General features: G+C 36.5%; 2 protein-coding genes across 2 annotated transcripts; one reads left to right on the forward strand and one right to left on the reverse strand.

The window, feature by feature from the left end:
• The first annotated feature begins 12,101 nt into the window (after positions 1–12,101).
• On the forward strand, positions 12,102–22,672 carry LOC127126169 (multiple RNA-binding domain-containing protein 1). Its single transcript, XM_051055051.1, has 16 exons — positions 12,102–12,293; positions 12,553–12,620; positions 13,140–13,247; positions 13,348–13,462; positions 13,597–14,336; positions 14,546–14,677; positions 16,274–16,360; positions 16,439–16,553; positions 18,812–19,135; positions 19,437–19,501; positions 20,406–20,577; positions 21,326–21,430; positions 21,521–21,622; positions 21,737–21,910; positions 22,055–22,186; positions 22,319–22,672. Coding segments are annotated over exons 2-16 (2,538 nt in total). The 5' UTR covers positions 12,102–12,293; positions 12,553–12,618; the 3' UTR covers positions 22,484–22,672.
• A 382-nt stretch (positions 22,673–23,054) lies between these two features.
• LOC127126170 (uncharacterized) lies at positions 23,055–23,829 on the reverse strand. Its single transcript, XM_051055052.1, has one exon. It carries the CDS (start codon positions 23,768–23,770, stop codon positions 23,255–23,257), a length of 516 nt encoding a protein of 171 aa, XP_050911009.1. The 5' UTR covers positions 23,771–23,829; the 3' UTR covers positions 23,055–23,254.
• Between the last annotated feature and the right edge of the window lie 1,364 nt (positions 23,830–25,193).

Below are 25,193 nucleotides of genomic sequence, written 5' to 3' on the forward strand. Positions count from 1 at the left end.
TACACAAACATTGCCTCTTAAGGAGGACTTCAGACAGTTGCCTGGCCAAATAACAGGCCAGGTCTTCCAGACTACATGAAGAAAAAGGGATTACCTCAAAGCAAATTGCTAAATAGCAAAGCAAAGCAAGTTCTAAGCAACTAATGGTACCTGAAATAGTCAAACAGATCAGTACACAGTTCAAAAGTTTAAGCAAAAGGAAGTAGGAATGAACAGTTAAATCAACAGACAAATGTGCAAAAGCACAAGACCCAAATCACATGAGTCAAGCCACCTACAAAACAAAGGTTATCTCATGATAAACAGATAAACCCAATCAACTTTGCAAAAGTTTCTTTGAAGCACTCGTAGCTTAACCTGAAACATGAACTCAATTATAAGCCACAGGACCACTAGGACAAGCCTAGGGTCAAAAATAAATGAGAAAGTCAAAACAGCAAGCCATATCCAATCAAAATCAAACTCAAACATTTAAGAATCAAACCCAATTGGTTTCAAGTTCATATCATGCATCATCATCATTTCATAAGTAAAAGAAGTCAAAGCATGGCAAATGAGAGCTCATAGAAGTCAACAGAAAGACTTGCATCAAAAGTCAACTCAAACATTTACAAAAATTACCAAATAAATCATGATCAATCCTAACACATAGCATGGTAAGCATGTAAAATTTCATCACATTTGGACAAGTGGAAGGCAGTCAATGAAAATCAGAAAATCAAAGCCATATTGAACATGCTTAATGAAGTCAACCAAACATGCATCAACTTAGAAAAATCATAAATCAGAGATGGTGTATGATAAATGAATGGGACTAAAACCATGGCAAAGATGAGGATGTCTAGTTATCTCATGCAAAATTTCATGTCCATCTAATAAAATATGAGCATTTCACAAAACAAATGGCAAAGTGCATCACACAAAGTCAACATTTGACTAGACAGGGGAACAAAATCTCAAACAATTAGGAAAATGGCACAAACAATTCCACAAAAAATCACATACAAACTAGACACACAATAGAAGGTTCATGCAAAAAATCAATTCATTTGGAGGTCAAGAAGCATGGATACAAAAATCAGGAAGCTGCACATCCATGATGTGACACAAGTTGTCACACCCTACTTCAAAAATTCACAACTCTCAAACCACATAAGATAAATTCATGATCTTTACATCAAAATAAACATGAATGAGTGTAGATTAAGCACAAAAAATTTCAGATCAAATGGATAATGCATCACAATTTCACAAAAGATTTGGCAAGATATACAATATTTGGTCACATTCTACAAACCCTAATGCCATTCAAAATTCACTTATCCAAAAAATCAGCAAAAATGATGATAAAAAACTAGGGATCATGATGAAGATGATGCAAAAATTCCCACTAAATTTGGATTTGAAATGAATGATTTATGAATTTTGCAAAATGAGTAACCAAAGTGAAATAAATATTGAAATTAAATGAATTAAAATGGATATTTAAACCGAGAATGGCACGGCTGTAATATTGTGGTTCACTAATTCAAACGGTAGCGTTTTGGGGCACGGAATGGAATGTTCTAATTGGTTGGCATGGATGAACAGGAAACATGCACACGTGAATAGTGAATTTTCTGGGCATGACAATACAGACTAGGGTTTTGGATGAACAGGAACAATGTTCATCACCTTCAATCGAGCTCATCACAAAACTTTTCCAGAAATCAAAATCGAGCATACATAAATGATCATCAAGGCATGGCAAACACAAATCTAACAATCATTTTCATTAAAACACAACCATATTCATGAATCGAGCAAGAATGCAAATCAACATCAAACTTCATTTCAGTATAACTTCATGAATATCCAACCATTTTCAAAAACAAAAACATCATGAAGCTCAACATGGAGAGATCTTTCTAAAACATATATCTATTTGATGAAATAATGAGATCGAATTCTTACCATTTCTGAAGAGCAGATGAGATTCAGTTGTTGTTTGCTTGCAAATGCTCGAAACAAGTGAAGATTTAAGCTCTACAAGGTGAGTGGTGAAGTTACTTTGGCTCAATGAAGCTTGGAAATGCCTCAATCCAGATCTGCCATGGAAGTTGCTTTGAAAAACCAGTTGAACCAAGGCTGCTTACAGACGTGGAAATGTGGTTGCAAAGAGCTCACAATGTTGCTTGGATGATGGAACAACAATGGTAAGGTCGTGGCCTTTGAGAGTTTTGGTCAGAAATTGCAAAATGTGAAAATGGAAATTGAGAGAGAATGAGAGAATTCTGTTTGCACAATGACTGCTAGGGTTCACAAATTGACAGAAAATGTGTTATATATGGTCTGTTTAACCTTTGCTAATGAGGTGCTAATCACGTTTAACTCAAATGTACCAAATTGCTCTTTTGCTAATTTTCACCAAGTGCACATGGAGGTGTGTAATTCTGCACGATTTTGGGCCTTGGCAAGTCAGAAATGATGTCTTAAGTCAATCCCAATTGGCCAATATGATGGAAATTACTTAATTCAAAAAAGTCAAAATTGCACCTCACTTGAATTTAAACATGCTAGGTTCAAAAGTGCCATTTTGATTGGCAATGTTTTGGCACATGAAATTTACATTTTTGGAAAGAGGAGGTTAAATGTGGTTTGTAGGAAAAAACCTCACCAATTTTGGCCAAATGGTTTGAGAAATATGGCCTTTTGAAGTTCAAGATTTTGTGAAAATGATTTGATCATATCTTAACAACCATACATGGGAATTGAGAGTTCTTGGACTTTTTGAAAATGGGAGAACAAGATCTTCAACTTTCATGTTGGGCAAAAATTCATTTGAAGCTTGTATCATAATGTAAGTTTGGGATCAAGAAGTTTCCATTTTTGGCAGTTAAAATTACAGGTCCAGTTTCTATTTTTGGAAACTTTCTGATTGGCTTCAAATTCTTCAAATGATATTGTTTGCCATGATATATGAGGCCTATTGGGACATGAATAAGCTCTCTCAAACCAAATCCATCCATCAAAACCATAAAATCAACCACAGTTGACCAAGTTTGACTTTTCTAGGGTTTCTGACTGATTGTGCATGGACTGATGACCTCTGAGCCCCCAATCTTTGACCTAAACACTTCGAATGGACCTCCAAGTCATGTGAACATGTTGGACCAACCCTAAGGGCTTGGCTCCTTGAGAAACACCCTTGCTTGCTTGGTTGACTGATCTTCTGATCAGTTTGACCTAATTTCTTGACTGGCTTGCACTTGAGGCAAATGGGACAATGCAATGCTATGCAGTGGACCATGATATGCTATGACCTAATATGAGAATGTATGTACAATGATAGGTGCAAATTTGAGGTGCTACACCTTCGATTCCGTGCTAGGACAATTCCACCTTTGGCTTGGCAATTTATTTTCATATGCTCACATGATTTCATATGCTTCCATTTCATTTCTTTTATTTTTCTTCCACATGAAAAAATCATATCTCCTAAACTATTGATCCAAATTGAATGAAATTTTTTCCACCATGATCCTTGTAATCTCTAGTATTTTTTGGTGATTTTTGTGGAAATTGTGCACGTGTGGTTTTTGGAATGGCTTAGGGATTGTTCATGTGTGTTCTTTCTTGCACATTGCTTGGTATTTTGATCATGAAATGATGATGCTTAACTGGATGGAGCTGAAATTTTGCATGTGTAATATAGAGACCTTAATTGACATTTTGTCTTTGAGTTTGTGATTTTTGCTTTCCTGGTTTGTGAGATATGATTTTTTGATTAGAGGTGTGACAATTTGTGTCACACCATTTCTTGTGCAACTTCAAGATTTTTTTTTACCATGCCATATGAACTCTAAATGACCTGAATTTTTGCATGTTGGATCTTCTGGATGTTTAGCTTGAATGTGAATTTTTGTGGATTTTTTGAGTGCATTTCCAATTTGATTGAGATTTTCTCCCCTGTTTGACCAATTGTGGACTTTTTGTGAGTCATGATTTCATATGATTTGTGAAATTCTTGTTGTTAATTGGATGGACTTGAAATTTTGTGGAGTGATTATAGACACATTTAAGTTTGTCATGGTTTTGGTTTGGTGCATTTATCATGTTCCTACTCTGTTTTGTGCTTGCTTGAAGTTGATGCATGTTTTGTGCCTTGTTTGGACTTGTATGAGCATGCTTTAACTTGATGAATTTAATTGACTTTCTTCCCTTGGTCCAAATGGCTTGAAATTTGGTGTGATTATCATGTTATGAGTGTTGTTTAGCCATGAATTTTCTTTGGATTTATTGAATTATTTTGGATTGAGTTTGGATTGATGCATTCTGTTTGGTCCAATGAGCTTCCAAATTGCATGTTTTGCCTTAGATGCTTTGTGAAATGAATTTGGTGTATGATTTGAACATGGTACCATTTGGATTTGTTTCTAAATTGATTGAACTTGATTTTTGATAATTTTCATGTTCTGTTTTGAATTTTTGATCCCATTTTGACCCTAGGCTTTGACCTAGGGGTTTGCTTCTCATGATTGAGTTGTGTTTTCAGGACAAAAGGCAAATTGAATGGAGGAATTAATGCACTTGGTTTGAGTTGCTCATTTGAATGATGTTGATTAACATTAATTTTGTTTTGTAGGTGGTTTCTAAGTCATTTGTGTTGAGCATTGGCTTATGCTTTGCTTGATGCATTGCTTGTGTACAGTTAACTATTGACTTGTATTTTGTCTGTTTGACTGTTTGAGCTGTGTACTGACTGAATTAGATTGATTTCAGGTACCTTAGTTGCTATAGTTCATTGTGAACTTGCTTTTGCTGGTGCTTGGTTGCTTAACCAATTGAGGTAGCATCACTAACTCCATGTAGTCTGTAAGACCTGGCCTGTTACTTGGCCAGGCACCTGTCTGAAGTCCTCCTTAAGAGGCAATGTTTGTGCTTGTTTATCTTTGTCCCCAAGCAGGAAAAAACCTTGAATAAGGCAATTGGCAGACACAAGAGATGTGCAATCCATCTCCTGCTCTTCTGTTGAGTCATCCCTTGGCTCACATTACATGTTGATGCCTTGAGGATAGTAACCCAAGATCCTTGTACAGTTGTACAGTTGAGTCAGTGTCATAAGTGTAGAAGGGTTCCCACTTTCTGAACCCACACTTCATTGTCTGAAGCTCTCCCTGGCCAGGGATAAGAGCTGTGAGGCACACCCCTCACTTCCTATTTCATCTGCTTCACCCTGACTCTCAATGTCAGGGTTAAGAGCTAACATCACCCTGATACAGTTGGCTTACTTTTGCAGCCTAACCCTTGTGTGAGCCCACTTTGTCTGTATATAGTGTGTGCTAATTGTGAATGTGTGCTTTGTTTTGGTTATGCTTGCATGCTTTGCTTTGCCTGTTTAGGATTAGCTTGATGCCTGAGCAAGTTAGATAGCCAACCTTAACTTAGGGATGATATGCATGATAACATCTAGGCTCGAGTCATAGTCTCCCTAGTTGTGTCTCCCTCTGTATCTGGTTAGGCTAGTCTTTCTCCCCTGTTGAGGGGAACTACGTTGTCCTGATCCTCATACCAGATGAGGTACGTAGGCAGGAGGTCGCGCGAGATCTCTCCGGGCACCCTTTTTGTTTTTTATCCTTTTTTCTTTTTGTGTGTGTTTGCTTGACAGTTGCTAGGCTCGAGTTCCCGACTCCTTAGTAACTTGTTGCTTGTTCTTCTTGTGTGTGTAGGAGATGGATGTAAGCCCAGCAATTGGCATTCCGTATCCTTTTGTTGTGTGCTTGGAGTCCGGTATAAGTCCATCAAGTGGCATCTGGTTTCCAGTGTGGGTTTTGTTTGGTTCGGAAGCTGATGTAAGTCCAGCTATTGGCGTTCGGGTTCCATGTTTGCCTTTTTGTGCGTGTGTTTGTTTCGGCGTGCGTGAGCCGAACTACGGCAGCTCTGATTCTCATTCCAGATGAGATACATAGGCATAGGATGCGACGTCCTAGCGAGCCCTCTCCCCTTTTCCTCCACCTGTGTTGTCTTCAGTGTGTGCGTGTGATGTTTGTTTTAGCAACCTTTTCCTATCTTTTGAGCGTGGATCCCGTCGAGTACGACGGATGCGTAGGGGTGCTAATACCTTCCCTTCGCATAACCTACTCTCGATCCCATTCTCTTTGGTCACGAGACCATGCTTTTCCAGGTTTACTTCGAGCGTTTCCTTTCCCTCTTTTGGGATAAATAACGCACGGTGACGGCTCTGTTTGTTTTTGTTTTAGCCCGCCGGTTGTTTTTCGCGGATGCGACAATATGGATATCTCATAACTGATCAAGGTGATGTATTACTCATGGATCAAGATGAGCCTGTGACCTACCAAGAGGCCATAACTGGTCCCGAGTCTAAGAAGTGGCTAGAAGCCATGATATTTGAAATGGATTCCATGTACACAAACCAAGTTTGGACCTTGGTAGAACCTCCTGTAGGAGTTAACCCTATATGATGCAAGTGGGTCTTCAAAAAGAAGATTGACATGGATGGTAAGGTACATACCTATAAGGTAAGTCTGGTTGCAAAAGGATATAAACAAATTCATGGGGTTGACTATGATGAAACCTTTTCACCAGTTTCAATGCTTAAATCTGTTCGGATTTTACTTGCTATCGCTGCATATCATGATTATGAAATATGGCAGATGGATGTCAAAACTGCTTTCCTTAATGGGAATCTTCTTGAGGATGTGTACATGACACAGCCTGAAGGATTTGACATACCAGAAGAAGCCCAAAAGATATGTAAGTTACAAAGATCAATCTATGGATTGAAGCAATCTTCCAGAAGCTAGAATCTTCATTTTGATGAAACAATAAAACAATATGGATTCATCAAGAACGAAGATGAGCCTTGTGTCTACAAGAAGGTTAGTGGGAGCATGATCGTTTTCCTGGTATTATATGTAGATGACATATTACTCATTGGAAACGATGTCCCTACCCTACAGCAAGTAAAGTCTTGGTTGGGAAATGCTTTTCTGTGAAGGACCTAGGTGAAGCAGCCTATATATTAGGAATCAGAATCTATAGAGAAAGATCACAAAAACTACTTGGTCTAAGTCAGAGTACATACATAGAAAAAGTGATGAGACGCTTTAATATGCATGATTCCAAGAAAGGATTCATACCTATGCAACATGGCCTGTGTCTATCAAAAACACAATCCCCTTCAACTAAGGAAGAAAGGGATCGCATGAATAAGATTCCATATGCATCTGCAATAGGATCTATCATGTATGCCATGTTATGTACTCGACCAGATGACTCGTATGCTTTAAGTGCAACGAGTAGGTACCAGTCTGATCCCGGTGATGCTCATTGGGTAACTGTCAAGAATATCCTTAAGTATTTAAGAAGGACTAAGGACTTATTCCTTATATATGGAGGTCAAGAAGAGCTTGCTGTAATTGGATACACCGATGCTAGCTTCCAGACAGATAAGGATGACTTTAGATCGCAATCTGGTTATGTGTTTTGCTTAAACGGTGGCGCTGTGAGCTGGAAAAGTTCAAAGCAAGATACAATTGCTAATTTTACAATCGAGACCGAGTATATTGCTGCCTTAAGTGCAATAAAGGAAGCTATTTGGATCAAAAAGTTCATTAGTGAACTTAGCATAGTTCCTAGCATTGTGGATCCCATTGGTCTCTATTGTGATAACAATGATGCTATCGCACAAGCTAAGGAGCCTAGATCTCACCAACGATCCAAACACATACTTAGACGTTATCACCTCATTCGAGAGATAATAGATAGAGGAGATGTGAAAATATACAGAGTACCTACACTTGACAATATTGTTGACCCACTGACAAAGCCTTTTGCGCAGTAGAAGCATGATGGCCATACTAGATCTATGGGAATTAGGGGTATGCCTGATTGGCTCCAGTGCTAGTGGGAGATTGTTGGTGTAAGCCCTAGAGGCCAATACTTTTGGTACTTGTGTTGAATTATTTATTAATAATAAAAGGCTTTTTCTTTATTATGTTTGTTTAATAAAGTCCCTAGAATAGCTAGTCCATTGAATGTATCAAGTGTGACTTAATCATGAGATCACATTAAACATAAGGACATTATTCTTAAAGTATCCGTAGTCGAGCTTTATTGTGAAGTGGGATAACATTAAAGCATTAAGACTATTATGTATATAGACTGATGATCACATCTCATGGATCATGGATAAGGAGTTATCAAGTCTTAAACATAGGTATGAATATTAAGAGTAATATTTATACTGGATTGACCTGCTATGATAATACTATATAGAATGTTATGCAAAGTGTCATAAGTTATTCTCATGGAGATAATGGTGTATACCACCATTCGACCTGAAACCACTATAGATCCTAGATGTAGAGTCAAGTGCCTTATTGCTGATCAAACGTTGTCCGTAACTGGATGACCATAAAGACAGTTGATGGGTACTCCACGAAGCATGCTGAGGGACATGAGTGACCTAGATGGAATTTGCCCATCTTGCGTAACAGGATAAATGTCTATGGGCCCAATATTGAACTTGACAAGGATGACACAGTCTATGCCTTGTGTTCAATATAGATATAAGGGCAAAATGGTAATTATACACATAAGTATTATCACAAAAGGATTTGTCAAATCACATGACATTTTCGTGTCTTGGGTAGCAGTGATGTGTTGCTAGATACCGCTCACTATTTATTATGTTAAATACGTGATTTAATATAATTGCTAATGCCGTGAAAACCTACAGGGTCACACACAAAAGGACGGATTGATGAGAGATAGAGTAACTAAGGAACACCATACGGTACAGTGCACTTAAGTGAATTGTAGAACATCGTAAGGTACAATGTACTTAAGTAGAATACGAAATATGGTAAGGTACCATGCACTTAAGTGATTTTGGCATATTATAAGATATGGGCCACATACACTTAAGTGGGATTTTTAGCTTGCAGCCCACACAAGTGGTTCTATAAATAGAACCCTTGTGCAGAAGCATTTATGCAGTTGCAATTTCGTTTCTCTTTCTCTCTCTCTCTCTCTCTCTCTCTCTCTCTCTCTCTCTCTCTCTCTCTTTCTCTCTCTTTCTCTCTCACTTAAAGCCTTCATTCGTAGCAGCTAGCACTGAGATTGAAGGAATCCGTTCGTGTGGACTGAGTAGAGGCGTTGTCATTGTTCAACGCTCGTGATCGCTCCGCAAATCTGCATCAAAGGTTACAATCGCCACAAGAGGTAGCGAGTCTATCACTGATCATGCCCATTCGTAAGGATCACTAAAGGAGATTTTTTTTTAAATTCCGCTGCATTTTGGGTCGCCCTTCTCATTCAGATGTTTATGGGGATTATACTCGGCTAATGACTAGTACCTCTTCCCATGCCCCCAGATGAAAACCTAGTTCGAGGTTGACGCATGGTAGATTTACTACAACCTCTATAGTGGCTAGCTACAAGAGGGGTGAGTCGGTTATGTGCCTATTCGTGGCTCGGTTTCATTGTGGGTGCATTGGAATAACCATCAATTCAATGGTCTTTCTCTTTTTGGTACTCTTAGACATATTGCTTTCCCTTTGGGCGCCTCTTGTGATGGAAGCGATATACTAGTGCTTCCCATTGGTTCATTCTTCTTCCTTGCTGCTTACATTCATGCCTTTGTTCTTAGTGACTACTTCGACAGTCTTCTTAGGGATATGTTTTTTCTTCGGAAAGTCCTCTTGGCCCCTCTTGCCATCTCTGATATATTCAACCAATCTCCTTTTCTTTATTAACACTTCAATTTCATCCTTCAGTTGGATGTAATAATTTGTTTTATGTTTGTGTGTCTTGTGGAAACGATAATATTTGGATTTATTCGTTTATGCAGACTCATTAACCGAATACAGGTTCCTTATCACAACTTCTTTAAACTATGCGTTTGAACATTCCTTTAAGATGATCTATCGTGAAGTGTTTAAGGGAGTGTATGTATCAAAACTGGAGCGACGTTCATGCTCATTTTCTTCTTTGGATCAAATGACGTCCTTTTTTGATGGTCTGTTAGGTCTTGCACCTCCCGGTACTCAGCTAACATCATCAGCCAAGAGTTTTTCTTTGTATTTGATGTATGGATACACCATATTTAACAAGTCCTTTAGATTATGGGCCTCTTTGCATCTTAACTTTTCTTGAAAACACACAGTCTGATCTTAGGTCTTTTTCAAAGATCTAACACCCAGACTCTCATCTGAGCCTCCAATAGCCACAACCACTTTGGCGAAGCAGTCAATGTATCTGCGTATGGTTTCTTTCTTACACTGTGTGATTCTACTAAGCACCATCATGGTATTCAGTTGCCTATTCCTAGCGGTAAAATGGTCCATGAAAGCCTTACACAAGTCGGACTAAAAGTTTGTGATTCAGTTGGAAGGGACTTGTACTAGGCCATGGCTGATTCAATTAGGGTTAGTTCAAAGAGCTTTCACTTCACAACTCATTTAGCATGATAGAAGTCTAATTGGTTCTCTACATACTCGACATGTCCATCTGGATCTCCTTTCCCATTGTAGCTCTGAAGCTTTGACAACTTCTATAGCGACTTTGCAATTCTACTGTCCAAAATGCATGCAGACAAGGGTTTTTTCTTTCGTATTTGGACGAGAGCATCTCCGAGATATATTTCTCTCCTTCTAGGACGACAAGCTTCAGGAGGAGTTGACTACCTCTTCCTCCCTCGAGATCGAGGGAAATGAGTTAGATGCATATGTCGTCGATAACTTTGTGACTTATGGATCTCTTCTTAGTTCAAGGATGGCGGTTTTATGTGAAGTCGCCTCTTCTACATTATTTTTATTCTGATTAACATTGTGTAAATTTTCTTCATTCCAAATAAATCTATCAGTTATGAATGGGATTTATGTTGCTACACCATATGATACGTGTGGTTTAACATGAATTTAGCTCCCTAAAAGCCAATATTAACCTGCGAGAGTTGAAAGTTGGGAAACATTTCTCGCCTTGACATTGTAGGAAACAATGGTGGTCTGAATGAATGTTTGCTTATGTGACATTGCAGTGTTGATCCGAGGAATGAAAGAGGTTAAAACACTCCCTAATTTACCTTAGATTGGACATTATCTTGTTGTAGGGGAACAAATGGAGTATTCGTCAGGACTTGATCGTCTGTTCCTGGAGGAAGACGTGGAAAACTCCTATTGCTTCAATGACAACAACGACTTACCGTTGGACGACAAAGTGAGTAGCATTGGAAGTCGCTATCATTGACGAATATGATGAAGGATTTGAAAGAGAAGAGTGTGAATCTGACAAAAACGATTTGGAAAAAGTTCAGGTAGTCAGATTTTTAAACATTTTAAACTTATAATAAATTATTTATATGAGGATATTTTGATAAAAATTAATAATTTATGAATATGAAAATAAATAATGGGATATGAGGTAAAATTTTCCTCCCAAAGTCACACCCTAAACTAGGAGTGTTCAAATCCGAACCAAATCAAATAAAAACTGCATATCAATCCAAAAAAATAGAAAATCGCAAAAAATTGAATGTTATTAGATGTATTTGAATGTCATTTTATAAAAATCATTCAGTTTGGATTCAAACCAAACTAAACCGCATATGTTATTATTATTATTATTATTATTATTATTATTATTATTATTATTATTATTATTATTATTATATTTAATATAATATGTTGTTATAATTTATTATTTAATAATATTTATTATTTTAATATTATTTATTAATTTTGTTTAATCTATTATTTTATTATTTTATTTGTTTCAATCCTATGGTTCTTATTTTTTATATTATATCAAATCTATTATTTATTATAATTTCTAGAATTTAAAAAAGTTATATTTTATATTTTAAATGATTAAAAATCAATTCAAATTAAATCGAAAAAAATTGGATCAGATTTTTCTAATCAATTAATCAAAACCAAATTAAATAATAAGTAAATTTATATTTTGATCGGATGGACCCGGCTCAAAATTCATCCAAACATAATGACGAACACCTCTACCCTAAACCTACGCAACTTCAATCCATCAAGCAGCTCGACCCGGCATAGGTCCACATTCGGTCCGATCCGGTTTATGAATAATTGGTAAAATACTAAAATATAAAAGTCAAAACCACGTCGTTTCGCTTTTGAACCAAGTCCCGAATTTACGGTACCCTAGCCCGTCTCTGAATCCGATAGCTGCGCTTTCAACTGTCATCCATCTCTCGCCGGTGCACCGTGCTACCTCCCTTCCTGAACTCCACCTTCATAAGAGTTTCAAAGAGCATCCATGTAAGTTCGTCTCTTATACTTCTATTGCTGTGTCTGGAATCAAAAGTGTTCATAAAAAGTCTTTAATTGCCCTAATCAATTTGTTTAACAGTTTGCTTGAATTATGATTTTTGTAGTATTTAGTTAGGGTTTAGTGTTAAACCTTGCCCTATGTGATGGGCAGTATAAACAACCTGTAATCAAGATGAACTAAGCATAACTCTGATCTGTATTGTATAATAATAATAATAATAAATATTGATTATTTTATCTGTTACAGACACATCCACCTCCAGCGTTGTCTATCATACTCCAGTGCAACTGTGCAAATATACTAGAAGGAACCATGTAAGTGCAAATTTGGCATTCATTCATTCATTTTAGAATTAGTAGTTCCAAGGAAATTGAAGAAAATGATAGAAAAAGAGAAATCTTTTTGAGGATCTGAACGATGTATATTTCAAAATTAGAAAAATAGTTGCATGAGTGGATTTGGGTGGCTTTTACAATTGTTAAGATGTAGTATATTCCAATTTCTGAAAACTAGTTGCATGAGTGGATTTGAGTGGCTGTTACAATTGTTAAGATGTATATTCCAAATTCTGAAAAATAGTTGCATGAGTGGATTTGAGTGGCTGTTACAGCTGTTAACAACAGAATCTGACTGCTACACAGCTATAATGTATTGCACTTAAGGGAAATTAGTTGAGGCTATCTGAAATATAATTAGGACCTGAGGCCCAAAGGCCATTCCCTATACAGAACATATAACGTAACGCAGAAATATAGAAAGAAGCATAAACACCACAGATATCCTAAATCAGAACCAAAATATGCTAAATGACTTGGTTATGGGTGCGTTTCCAGGTCGAGGATATGTGTGAAGAATCTCCCTAAATACGCTGCTGAGGATCAACTAAAAGAATTATTTTCTCAGAAAGGAGAAATAACCGATGTCAAGCTTATGCGTACCAAGTATTGTTTCTTTCCTTAAATCATAAAATCCTTATCCCAATTTTCATAAACACTTGTTTAGAATTTTAACCGCTCTGTGTTGATTTGCTGGTTAGCGCAGAAACGGTAAAACTCGCCAATTTGCTTTTATCGGATTTCGTACAGACCAGGAGGCTCAGGAAGCGATTCGATATTTCAATAGATCTTACCTCGGCACACTTAGAATTACTTGTGAGGTTGGTTGGTTATTCCATTTTTTCCTTAGCTTCTTCCACACTATTATATTATGTTACTTATCTTATTCAATACTTTTATTACTGAAACTAAAAGCCATAAAATATGTTTTACCTGTTCTCCTTTAACCAAGTAGGAGGCTCAAAAACAAGGTGATGCAAAACTTCGTCGTCCGTGGAGTAGACATTCTACAAAAATAGACAATAAAGTGGTCACTCCGGAGGCGAACAATCATGCTAAAGCTAAAGGGCAAGGAGACTATTCTAAGGACATTGATGACCCGAAGCTTCAAGATTTTCTTCAGGTCATGCAACCTCGGGCAAAGTCTAAGTTGTGGGGAAATGATACTTCGGTTGTATCCAATGATGGCAACAACCAAGCAACATTGAATAAGGAGACCAAAGGTACATCAGTTGCAAACCATCATATCTTAAGCGTCTCACAAGTAGATGGATTACCAAATAATCTTGAATCCGACAAGTCGCACGAGCTTAAGCATGATAAAGTGATTTCTGATATGGATTATTTCAAGAGTAAAGTGACAACGGAGTGGTCTGATTCTGAAAGCAGTGATGATGAAAACGATGACGGCAACAGCGATTTGGCATCTTCTGACGATGATGACAAAGATAGCCACATACATGTTAGTGAACATGATGAAAATTGTGGTAATAACCCTTCTCAAAGAACCCCAAAAAGTGGTGCTCAAAAGTTAGATTTAGAGGGCCAAGAAGATACTTTTAGAGAGGATGTTGCCAATGATAAGTCTCAAGTGAATGCAACTGAGGAAGGGGGGCAGTTATCCAATCCAGAAGATAAGAAAGGAGTTTCTGAGTCATGTCGACTGTTTGTCCGAAATCTGCCATATACAACCAGGTACTTTCTCAAATTATCTTAGGGATGCATGTTTAATATTGTTTTGCTACCTTTTCAATTATTATTTTTCTACAAAAATGAATGTCTTCTGCAAGTTAAATTTCTAGATTACTAATATGTTTCATTGATTCTGGCTTTTCAATTGACCTTAGTATTTATTTATTTATATATTTCTAGTTGATTGTCATTTTATTGTTATTCTATTGCAGCGAGGAGGAACTGGAAGAGCATTTCAGTCAGTTTGGTAGTGTCTCACAGGTTCATTTAGTTGTTGATAAGGAGACAAAACGATCCAAGGGAATAGCTTATATTCATTTTTCAGTTCCAGAGTTTGCAGCCAGGTAACAACTAGATGGATAGAAATTGCCGCCTCACCTTCATTTATAGTACCAACAATTGTTGTATTGTAAATTTTTCTTGTAGTTCATGGCTGAGCAGTATAATTTGTGAGGGAGTGCTTTTAAAGCATTGAGTCATTATCAGTGTTATCAAATAGCGGTGCCATGGTCGCTATGGCGGTATACATGGCGGTTTTTGGGCTCGCCGCAATGGTACATATCGGCTGATATTGCAGGTTTTTCCGCCATAATCCGCTATAACGGTGCCACAACGCGGCTGGTATGGTGGAATTTTGGCTCTCCGCCATGGATCGCCATCGACAACACTGGTCATTATTTTCTTGAAGAATCTTCAGGTTGCATATGTAGGCATATATAATATTTTTCCCTTAAAGGCTTGATATCACGGGGGAAAAACCAAACCACTTTAATACTCCACCAAGCATACTGCTCAATGTGAGAGTGAGACTTAGGTTATGCACTCCATAATACCCACGTCCTTATCAATGACTTACCCACAGTCACATCCACGAGGAGGTGGAGTTACTTAGATGTTTATGGTTTAATTTAGGGTGTTTGTTTTCAATTTGGAACCATTTATATTGATAAGCTTTAGAGGATACTGGAGAATTGAGGGCCAAAGACTTTATGATAATGTTTCATCTATGCTTCTTTTGTCTTGTATTTGGCCTTTGTGAATTGTTCATGTCTTCATGGATTCTTCTCCTTCTTTTAATGTTCATCCATCGTCTATTTAAGGGTGTATTAGTAGATATGTGATGGATTGGGTTTCCCTTTTTGTCTCCTCTGTACTTCTATTGTTAAGGAGGGTATTCCATGAGTGGGTTGTTTGTATTCTCGTTTCTTTTAAATAATACTTTTAACTAGATAAAGTAGTATATTTTGTACTTTAATGATCAAAATCCATATTTTCCACTTAGGCCGTGTCCTGGAAAATAACAGGTATTTACTGTATTAGTATTACTATATTGTGTTAAGAGTCCCACATCGGACAATATATGGCCTAAACATGAGTGTATAAGTGGGGGCAGTCCTCACCTTATCAACCGGTTTTGTAGGGTTGAGTTAGGTCCAACCACATTTCTTAACATGGTATCAGAGCCTTGTTTAAGATCCGGTGGGCCACCTACTATGGTTTCCACTATCGGACCACCCACCGTTTATTTCCACGCTCCAGATGTCCAGTCCTGGGCGTGGGGGGGGGGGTGTTAAGAGTCCCACATCGAACAATATATGGCCTGAACATGAGTGTATAAGTGGGGGCAGTCCTCACCTTACCAACCGGTTTTGTAGGGTTGAGTTAGACCCAACCACATTTCTTAACATATTGGTTTGAGTTATAGAAAAGTTCTAAAACATTCTAAGAACCTCTTAAAATTTATATGAAATGTTTTCTGCAATAAATCAAAGTAGGTTGAAATTGCATAATCCCCTGCCAATTGAATTGTATTTGTAGCTACAACATCACTAGACTTCAGATCACTGCTATGCCTTCTAACACTAATAATGTTTCTAAATTCTAGCTGTTACTTGTCCTCCGATTGTAATTTATGCAATTGCATGGTAAATGTTTATCAGGGCGTTAGAAGAGTCAGACAATTCAATCTTCCAGGGGAGATTATTGCATGTTATGCCAGCTATACCAAGACATTCAAACAATGAAGAGTAAGGCATAATATTGCATCATCAACAGTGTTAAATTGCATTATCATGTATTGTCATTTTATGGTTTATATGTTGTAGGAACAAGGACCAAGACTCTAAAACTCTCAAACAACGAAGAGAGGAAGAGAGGAAAGCAGCTGAGGCTAGTGGAGATACTAGAGCATGGAATAGTCTGTTCATGCGCCCTGATACAGTATGTTTATTTCCCGTTAATGATTTGAAAGCTATTATTTTAATATTTCATCCCTTTTGAGTAATCAATTTTGCAATAGTACATTGAAGTTATGAACAATGCTGTCTTTGTCTTTATATTTTCTGTTAAGAATCACAACTTATTTGTTTTCAACTCTTCTCAATTTTTATATTGTCCTTTATGTTTGTGCTTCTCTAGTTTAGAAGCAAGGCATTTCAGTGAGTTTTGTTGCAGTTATGTTTTATTTGTTTTCAGTTTGTACGTTTGTAATAAGAATAAATAGGAAGAGAGGCCACATAGAAGGGATTATCGGGAAGTTGTTAGTATTCAGTGGTAGAGACCCATCACTCAAACATTTTTTTAAGGGAGATAAGAATTGTGGTTGGGCCTAACTCAACCTTACAAAATCGGCTTGTAAGGTGAATATTGCTCCCACTTATAAACATATTTACAGATCATATATTGTCCGATGTGAAACTTTTAGCACCCCCCCTCATGTCCAACACTATTGGACTTGGTGCATAGATCTTAATGGAGGATGATCCGATAGCAAAAACCTAATAGCAGGTGGTCCAACGGATCTTGAATTGGGTTCTGAAACCATCTTAAGAAATGTGGTTGGGCCTAACCTATGGAGCACATACATTTCTAGAAGTAGGCGTGTCGCGGTGTCCGACACTTGTATGACATGCGTACGACACATGTCAGAAAAGTTAAACAAGTGTCGGAAAACCTAAAAATTCTTTTTTTTTTCTTGCTTCGACACTCATTGAATCAATGTCCGGCACTTGTATGACACTCATACCACATATGTCAGACAATTAAGACAAGTGTTTCAACAAAAAATTGTTTTTTTCTTTGCTTCAACACACCTTTATATATTTTTTGGACAAATCTCACACACATCTAAAATGGTTAAACATGTATTGAAACAATGTTATCAATAAAAAATTAAAGACATTAATTTTGATTAGAATATTTTCAACTCTTTTAATAATAGATGGATAAATGAAACTCAAATACTATTTTATTTATTGCGGTGTCGGTGTGCTATGTTTTTGACATTATCGGTGTTGGAGTGTCTGTGTCGTGTAGTGTCCCGGTGTCCGTGCTTCATAGGACCTAACTCAATCTTACAAAACCGGTTTGTAAGGTGAGGATTGCCCCCACTCATATATATGTTCAAGCCATATATTGTCCAATGTGGGACTTCTAACAGGGAGAGATCCAAGACTCTCAATTTCTTCGGAGGAACCGAGCTGGTCCGTGTCTTTCTGTTTGTGTGTAAGTTGTGACTGTTTTCTATATAAGTTGTAATTATGAACAGTAGCTCTGTTCCAGAGTAGTAGTTGTTAAATTTATATACAAAATATTGTCCCAAGATTTCCCTGTTTTGGACCTCTTCCTATCATATTGTTATTGTAATCTCACAATGGTGCCCTGCTAATGGATATTTCATTAAGGTTGCTGTATCTAACTGCATAGAGATCGGGCATGTCAGCTGTTTTTTATGAGCATTTTAGGTGCATTTAATTTGCTAAAAAATGGAAGACCGAACAACACAAAACTACTACTTCCATGTTTGATATGAAGAATGGGTTGTCGAACAAAATGAAACTTGAAGGGTAGGACAATTCTTAAGTTTTCTTACTCACAATTTATCCACGGGACAACTTTTTGTCCCACTCATAACAACATCAATAAGTAATAAAAAGCCCAACCTTTTCCTTTTATCCTCAATTGCCATTTCCCGTTAGCGTACTTTCCTCTCACAATTACCTTCTCCACCGTTTCTTCCCCTTATATCCCTCAAAACTACTTTTGTCTTGTGCATTGATCACCTAACAGAAATAGAGCAAAAAGTTGTGTTGTAATTCAATTACTTATACTATTCTGTTTGTCCAGTCCTGCGAGGTGGATTAAACACTCCCTTTGTCTACTGTTTTTTTGAAAGGTTACTTATTTTCCTTTCTGTTGTTTATCTCTTCTTGCTGTTTTTCATTTGCTATAAAAAGTATCTAGGGTTATTAAGTTTTGCTTTCATACATGAAAAAATATAATTTCTTATTTTCGGGATATGGGTTGTGCAAGAAATTGTTAGAAGCCCAGAAATTAGATTGAATAAAAAGAACACTTTTATTTAGAAAACATAATTGTTAGTCAATTTTAAATGTTTTTAGTGATGCTGTATTGCTAGCAGGTTGCTTGTTCTTTCTTACATATATATCTATATTTTAGTTATGTGTCGATGTTAATAGGTCGTAGAAAACATTGCTCGGAAATATGGTGTTAGTAAAAGTGATTTAATGGATCGAGAAGCAGATGATCTTGCTGTACGCATTGCTCTGGGAGAAACTCAAGTAATTTCAGAAACAAAAAATGCATTTAAAAAAGCTGGAGTGAATGTGGAGTCTCTGGAAGAACTTACGAAGGGTAAAGTTGAAGGCGTGAAAAGAAGTAACCATGTACTTTTAGCAAAAAACTTGCCCTATGGTTCTACGGAAAGTGAACTTGCAAAGATGTTTGGGAAATTTGGTAGCTTGGATAAAATAATTCTCCCCTCGACAAAAACATTGGCCCTGGTATTTTTTTCTCTCCTCGAGTTCTTTCGATTGTATTTTTTATTTCAGAATATGTGGTTGTTGAACAGTCTAGTGTCCTAATAACCAAAGAAAAACTAATAAAAGTCTTGTGCAGGAAGTTTTCCCTTTTTCATTTTAAATACCATTATTGTTTTATTTATAATTTTTTAGTAACAATACATATACCAGCGATGCATTTTTAAAGTTATTGCTTTTGTTGTTACCTGTTAATTGTTCAATGAACAGGTAACACTAAACTCTTATTGTTCAAGCTTTGAATTGTTTGGAGATGATATTTCAGGTTGTCTTCCTTGAACCAGCAGAAGCTAAAGCTGCTTTTAGAGGTTTAGCTTACAAGCGTTACAAGTAAGATTTTTTGTTTCTTTTGGTCAAGTCCCATGCAGCATGTTAACTGTTAAGTAACCTTTTATAATTTATTAGCTTCTATCAATAGACAATCAGGCCTTTAAGTTATCCTCAATGAATGAATTTATTGTATCTTCGTCTGTTGAATATGCATTATTCTTCGTAAGAAAGAGAAATTATGATCCTTGCAATACGTATGACGCCGGTCTGAATTGTACAAAGATTGATGTCTCTGGCTCTGCTTCTGTGTTATTTGAAAAAGAAAATGCAGAAAAGATGAAATTAACAGGCAAAATGAGAGAAACAATTTGTTACTTATGTAATTCAAAGGTTACTATAGAAGGACGATTCTACTGTCCACAGAGCTATGCTTCTTCAGAGAACCAATGCTCTCTGCCTAACTAACTCAATGATTCCACTTAGTACCATTCTCTCTCCCCTCAGAATCCTTTTTACAGAATTCTCGTACACACTTCGCTTCCTGTTTCCCCCTGTTACTCTCAACCATGTGGATATTCCCATTTTGTCCTTTTCAATTTCTCTTAACACAATCTCTCCAGAATACGGGCTTAGGCAACTGATGTGGTAATTTTCCCTTCGAGCCCCCACCTTCTCATGTGGGATCCTATCATATAAGTGTAGAATAATCCAGAATGAAGCCCGTAACTTCATCGTTTTAATTCTATTTCTGTAGTAATTGGACCAAAGCCTGTAATTCGTTAGTTGGGAAGATTAACACTTTGAAATGCTTTACAACCATATTTCATTCCTCCTCCTCACTTTAGATGATAGAATAATCTTAGGCAAAGCAGCCAACCCCCTCCCCTCTGCTCAGTGTAGGAATCCTATACTTTTAGTCATTGAAGGCTATTGACTTGCTCTGTGTTCTATTTAATTAATGTAGGGATGCTCCCTTATACTTGGAGTGGGCTCCTTCTGACATTCTTATCCCAAAATCAACATCTGAAAATAATGAGGTGAATGGTGGAATTGGTGAAAAGGATGTCAAGCGACTGATACTAGAGCAAGACGTGGAAAGAATATCAGATATGGATGTTGATCCGGATAGAATAGAGGTTTGACCTACTAAATTAATTTTTTTCCCTTTCATTCCTTTGCTCTAGTTTTGTGTGGTATTGTTTGTTTAGATGCTTTAGTCTTTTGCGAGAGTTGATGGAAAATAGAAAAAGAGAAAAATGCAAGGTTAATGGATAAAAATAAGATAGAAGTGCATAGACCAAGTTTTACATGCAATGCAGGTGACGATAAAACTGATACTTATGATAATTAATTTTACTTTTTAGGTTGAATTACTTTATATTTTTATATAGATCCCTAAACTAAAGCTGTTTTGGATCAGATCTTTGAATTTGTCAATAATTTACAGTGAAATATTTCTTCTTAAAGTTTTTAGTTGGGTTCCTAAATTTTTAAATAATTTTTAATTAGGTCTCGGAGTTTAGGTATTTAGTTACAAGTTATTTAAAAGTTCAAGAATCTAATTATGAATTACCTAAAAGTTTAGGGACTCTTTTTTTTTTAGTTTCAAGGATTTCGTTACAAAATATTGACAAGTTCAAGGACACAATTATATTTTTTCAGCTTACGGGCCTATTTAAAAATGCTCAAATAGTTCAAGGACCTCTGTTATTAAATTACTTTTTGTTACCTGTCATAGTACTTTTTGTCACTACTCTTTTATCGTTCTCTACAGATTACTTTATAATTCAATCTATACTTATTTTGAAACTGTGTAAATTAACTATTGCTAAATAATCCATAATTGTTGCTCTTCTATCATTTGATTATTCTATCATGTTTCAGGCTCGGTCTCTATTTGTCAAGAACCTAAATTTCAAGACAACAGATGAGAGTTTGAGGCAACATTTCAGTGAAAACATGAAAGAGGGGCGGATTTTGAGTGTCAAGGTAAATGGGCCTAAGTGTTAAGGAACAAATTTTACTTCTATGACTTGACTGTTTTTCATAATTTTTTTGTTTCTCTGCTTTCATAAATAGGTGAAGAAGCATTTAAAAAATGGGAAAAATGTTTCTATGGGGTTTGGATTTGTTGAATTTGACTCTGCAGAGACTGCCACGAGTGTTCGTAGCAATTTGCAGGTATTTAAACACTAGAATGAATCGATACATGTTATATGCATTTGAAATCCTTATTATAGTTATAGTTGTTTTACACAAAGCATTTTTTTAATTATTCTTTTGGTTTGGATATAGGGGACTGTTTTGGACAGTCATGCTCTTAATTTACAACCTTGTCATGTCAAGGATGGTGGTAAAGTAGTAAAGAAAGTTGAGAAAGACAAGAGTTCAACTAAGTTGCTTGTGAAAAATGTTGCTTTTGAGGCAACAGAGAAGGATCTGAGACAATTGTTTAGCCCGTTTGGCCAGGTGATTATTATTGAAAGTGATAATTTGGTCCAGTTATTAGTAAATATTCATTCTTTCAGACAGAATATTTACATATAGTTGTTTGCTGTAAATATTCATATTTCTCCCTTTCACTCATGTTTGATTTCTCAAAACCTTGCACAGATTAAAAGCTTAAGATTGCCAATGAAGTTTGGAAATCATAGAGGCTTTGCTTTTGTGGAGTATGTTACTCAGCAGGAGGCGCAAAATGCTCTTACAGCACTTTCAAGCACTCACTTGTATGGAAGACATTTGGTAAGTGAAACTAGTTAAGGATTCAAGAAATTCTATTTAGGGAATCCCATACACTGCCCCTTTTTAGGTGGTGTCGATAGTTTCAAATTAGGTTGCGAACAGTTGAGAAACAATGGTCATTATTATTTTCAGGTGATAGAGCGAGCGAAAGAAGGTGAGAGTTTGGAGGAACTACGTGCTCGAACTGCTGCTCAATTTAATGAACACAGTGGATTTCAAGATGCTAATTCATCCAAGAAAAGGAAGGCCTTTAGCATGCTAGATGAAGAAAATATGAAGTTTGAAAGGTTTGATTAGTACTCTGCTCAAGAATTTAACGTTTGTGTATATATCCCAAAGTTCAGGGATATCAATTTTGTATTTCCTAACTTCTAGTAAATTGTTTAATTTGTTACTACGGAGTGTCGTTACATTTATTTCTATTTATTACCATGTTCAAATGATGCAGCAATGTGATATGATCATAGTTATTTTGAGATCGCCTTACTATATGTCTAAAATCACAATTTTTAGGATTTAATTAATTTGATTTATAATAAAATGGGATTTTTGTTTATAAAGTTTCAAGACAGTTGATAGTGCAAAATTGCTACTGTGGATTTATCAATTCTCAGAACAAACTAAAATGCATTACTAGCTATACTTAAGAGGCTAATCAATTGTGTAAAGGAACCTAGGCATAATGAAAAATATATATTGAATTATTTTAAAAGCAATTAGCTAATATGAATACATAATTATTCAATCCATATTAAACATAAATCCAGTAATTAATAAATCTAGCTATATTAATGGAAGCATTGTTTATAACCTCTGATAATGGCAGTGTATATGAGAGTAAGCAATAGCACAAGCTAAATAACAATACTTTAGGAACCACAAACATAAACTATAACCTTAAACCTGTGCTAAAGAACAATACTTTAGTAACCACAGCAATAACTATAACCTTAAACACTTCTTTTTTCGACATACTGTAACATTAAGATGACAAACTTAGAACAAGTAAAAAAACTCGTGTGATAATAGTAACAGTACTATGCATCAGAGCTAATGCAAGCTTGAGAATCAGATTGGGCCACCACAGGAGTAAGTGATTTCACAGTCTTCACCAATGGTGAGTTTGTAGATATGCAAAGGCCTAACCAGGAATGGTGGCAAACGAACAAGAAGTTCACAAACACATTGGCTGTCCACTTCCCTAGCCCATCGGCAACAATTTTCTTCCTCTTGGGTCTGGTGACGCCTATGTCTGTGTCCATGTCTGCGACTGTGTCCTTGTCCGTGTCCATGCCCGTGCCCATTGTCATGGTGGTGGTTTCTGTGTCCCTCGTCATTGCCACCATCATCGTCACCACCATCATCATCAGGCGATGGAGGTGCAGGTGGAGGTCCAGGTGGTGCCCCCGGTCTAAACGGTAACCTTCCACATGCATAGTTTACTAGTGCAAACTGAGAAGGACAAAGTGGGCGTGGATTTATTTGTGCAATAGGTCTTACTTCACCCTCACACTCAGTCTTTGGCACTATGGCCAACAATGTTAGAGCCGTTGCCAATAGGTTGAAAATCTCAACTCTCTTCATTTTGGAACTCTCAAGTCTAATACATCAGATATTACAATATGTTCACATATATATATACTCTTTGAAATGCTATTCATATATATTCTTGCAAATATATAGGATATGGATAGGTTGTTTTTCTTGTGAGTTGTTGTAATTATAAATTGTAGCATACCAAGAGTATGAGTTGAAATCATGCTTTCAAAAACCTCATTCATTTCGTGTGATGAGACTTTGTAGGTGGCATGCAAATTATTCTAGATGAGTGTCTATCGTCCACCAACCTTGTTTTCTTAACAATTTTTTAATTAATAAGTCTTGCATTGGTGGGAGGAGTGTAGTTTATTGCATGCATAACTTGTGAAGGAAAACAGATATCTTAAACGGTTTCTTCTAGAAAGGAAATTCGATGTCCTCAAAACTATATTCTAATAATCTCTCCTGTACGATTATTATTTATGTTATATTTTGTGACTGTACTACTACAAAAGAATAAAATTCATGTGTCCCTATAGCTGTTTTAAAAAAATATTCACACTAGAGATTAAATCATCAAGTTCTAAGATTTTTGACTTTAAGAGTTCATATTTTATAAAAGTAGGAAAAAAAAATAGAACGAATATGACATGTTTGTGTGAATTATTTCAATACAGCAGCAATCTGGACAAATGGCTAAACTAAAAGGATTGCAGGCATAATTTTGTCTAATTTGAATAAGTAATATAACCCGAACTAATCCATTTTTTCAATTTTTTTTCTAAAATAACCCATTTTTTATATTAATTTCCAAACTATTCCACTTTGAAGAGGTGATATCAGATGAATTGGCTCTCTAAGTTAAAAAGGTGGCGCCAATTGGATTGGTTAATGCTCATAGTGTTGCCAATCCAATTGGCACTAATATGTAAAAAAGGAGAGGAGACGTCAATTGGTCTGACTCATTTGTGTATTGTGTAATTTTTTTTGAAAAATAATGTACGTTTTAGATAAAAGTCGAAATCGGATCGATTGATATTAATATAATATGTGTTTACATATGAATACCATAAAGAATAATGTCGTTGACCGGGATGACCTAACCGACTTCCGGTACCACATCCCCTAACAACCCGAACGCGTGGCCCTAACCCACATTGATGATTCATCCCATGTGTTTGAGGATTTGAGGGCCCAAGAACACCACCACCACCTGGTGTGAATGATGCGTTGAGGAAAGGTTGAAATGATTGTTGTGGTGTTTGGTAGTCATATGATTGTTGCATCATCCTTGTGTATGCTTCACTTGCCTGGTCAAGATCCATTCAATGCCCACTTGTTCATGGTCTATTATGGAGGTTTCTTTGGTCTGTTTAGCATTCACTTCTTGACCTTACATGTTCATCTTTTACTTGTCTATGTTCATTGGTTCAAGTCCATTTCCATGACATCACAACTCCCACTTGAT

This window comes from Lathyrus oleraceus, chromosome 3 (genome assembly GCF_024323335.1).
Source record: "Lathyrus oleraceus cultivar Zhongwan6 chromosome 3, CAAS_Psat_ZW6_1.0, whole genome shotgun sequence".
In the NCBI taxonomy this organism is placed as follows: Eukaryota; Viridiplantae; Streptophyta; class Magnoliopsida; order Fabales; family Fabaceae; genus Lathyrus; species Lathyrus oleraceus.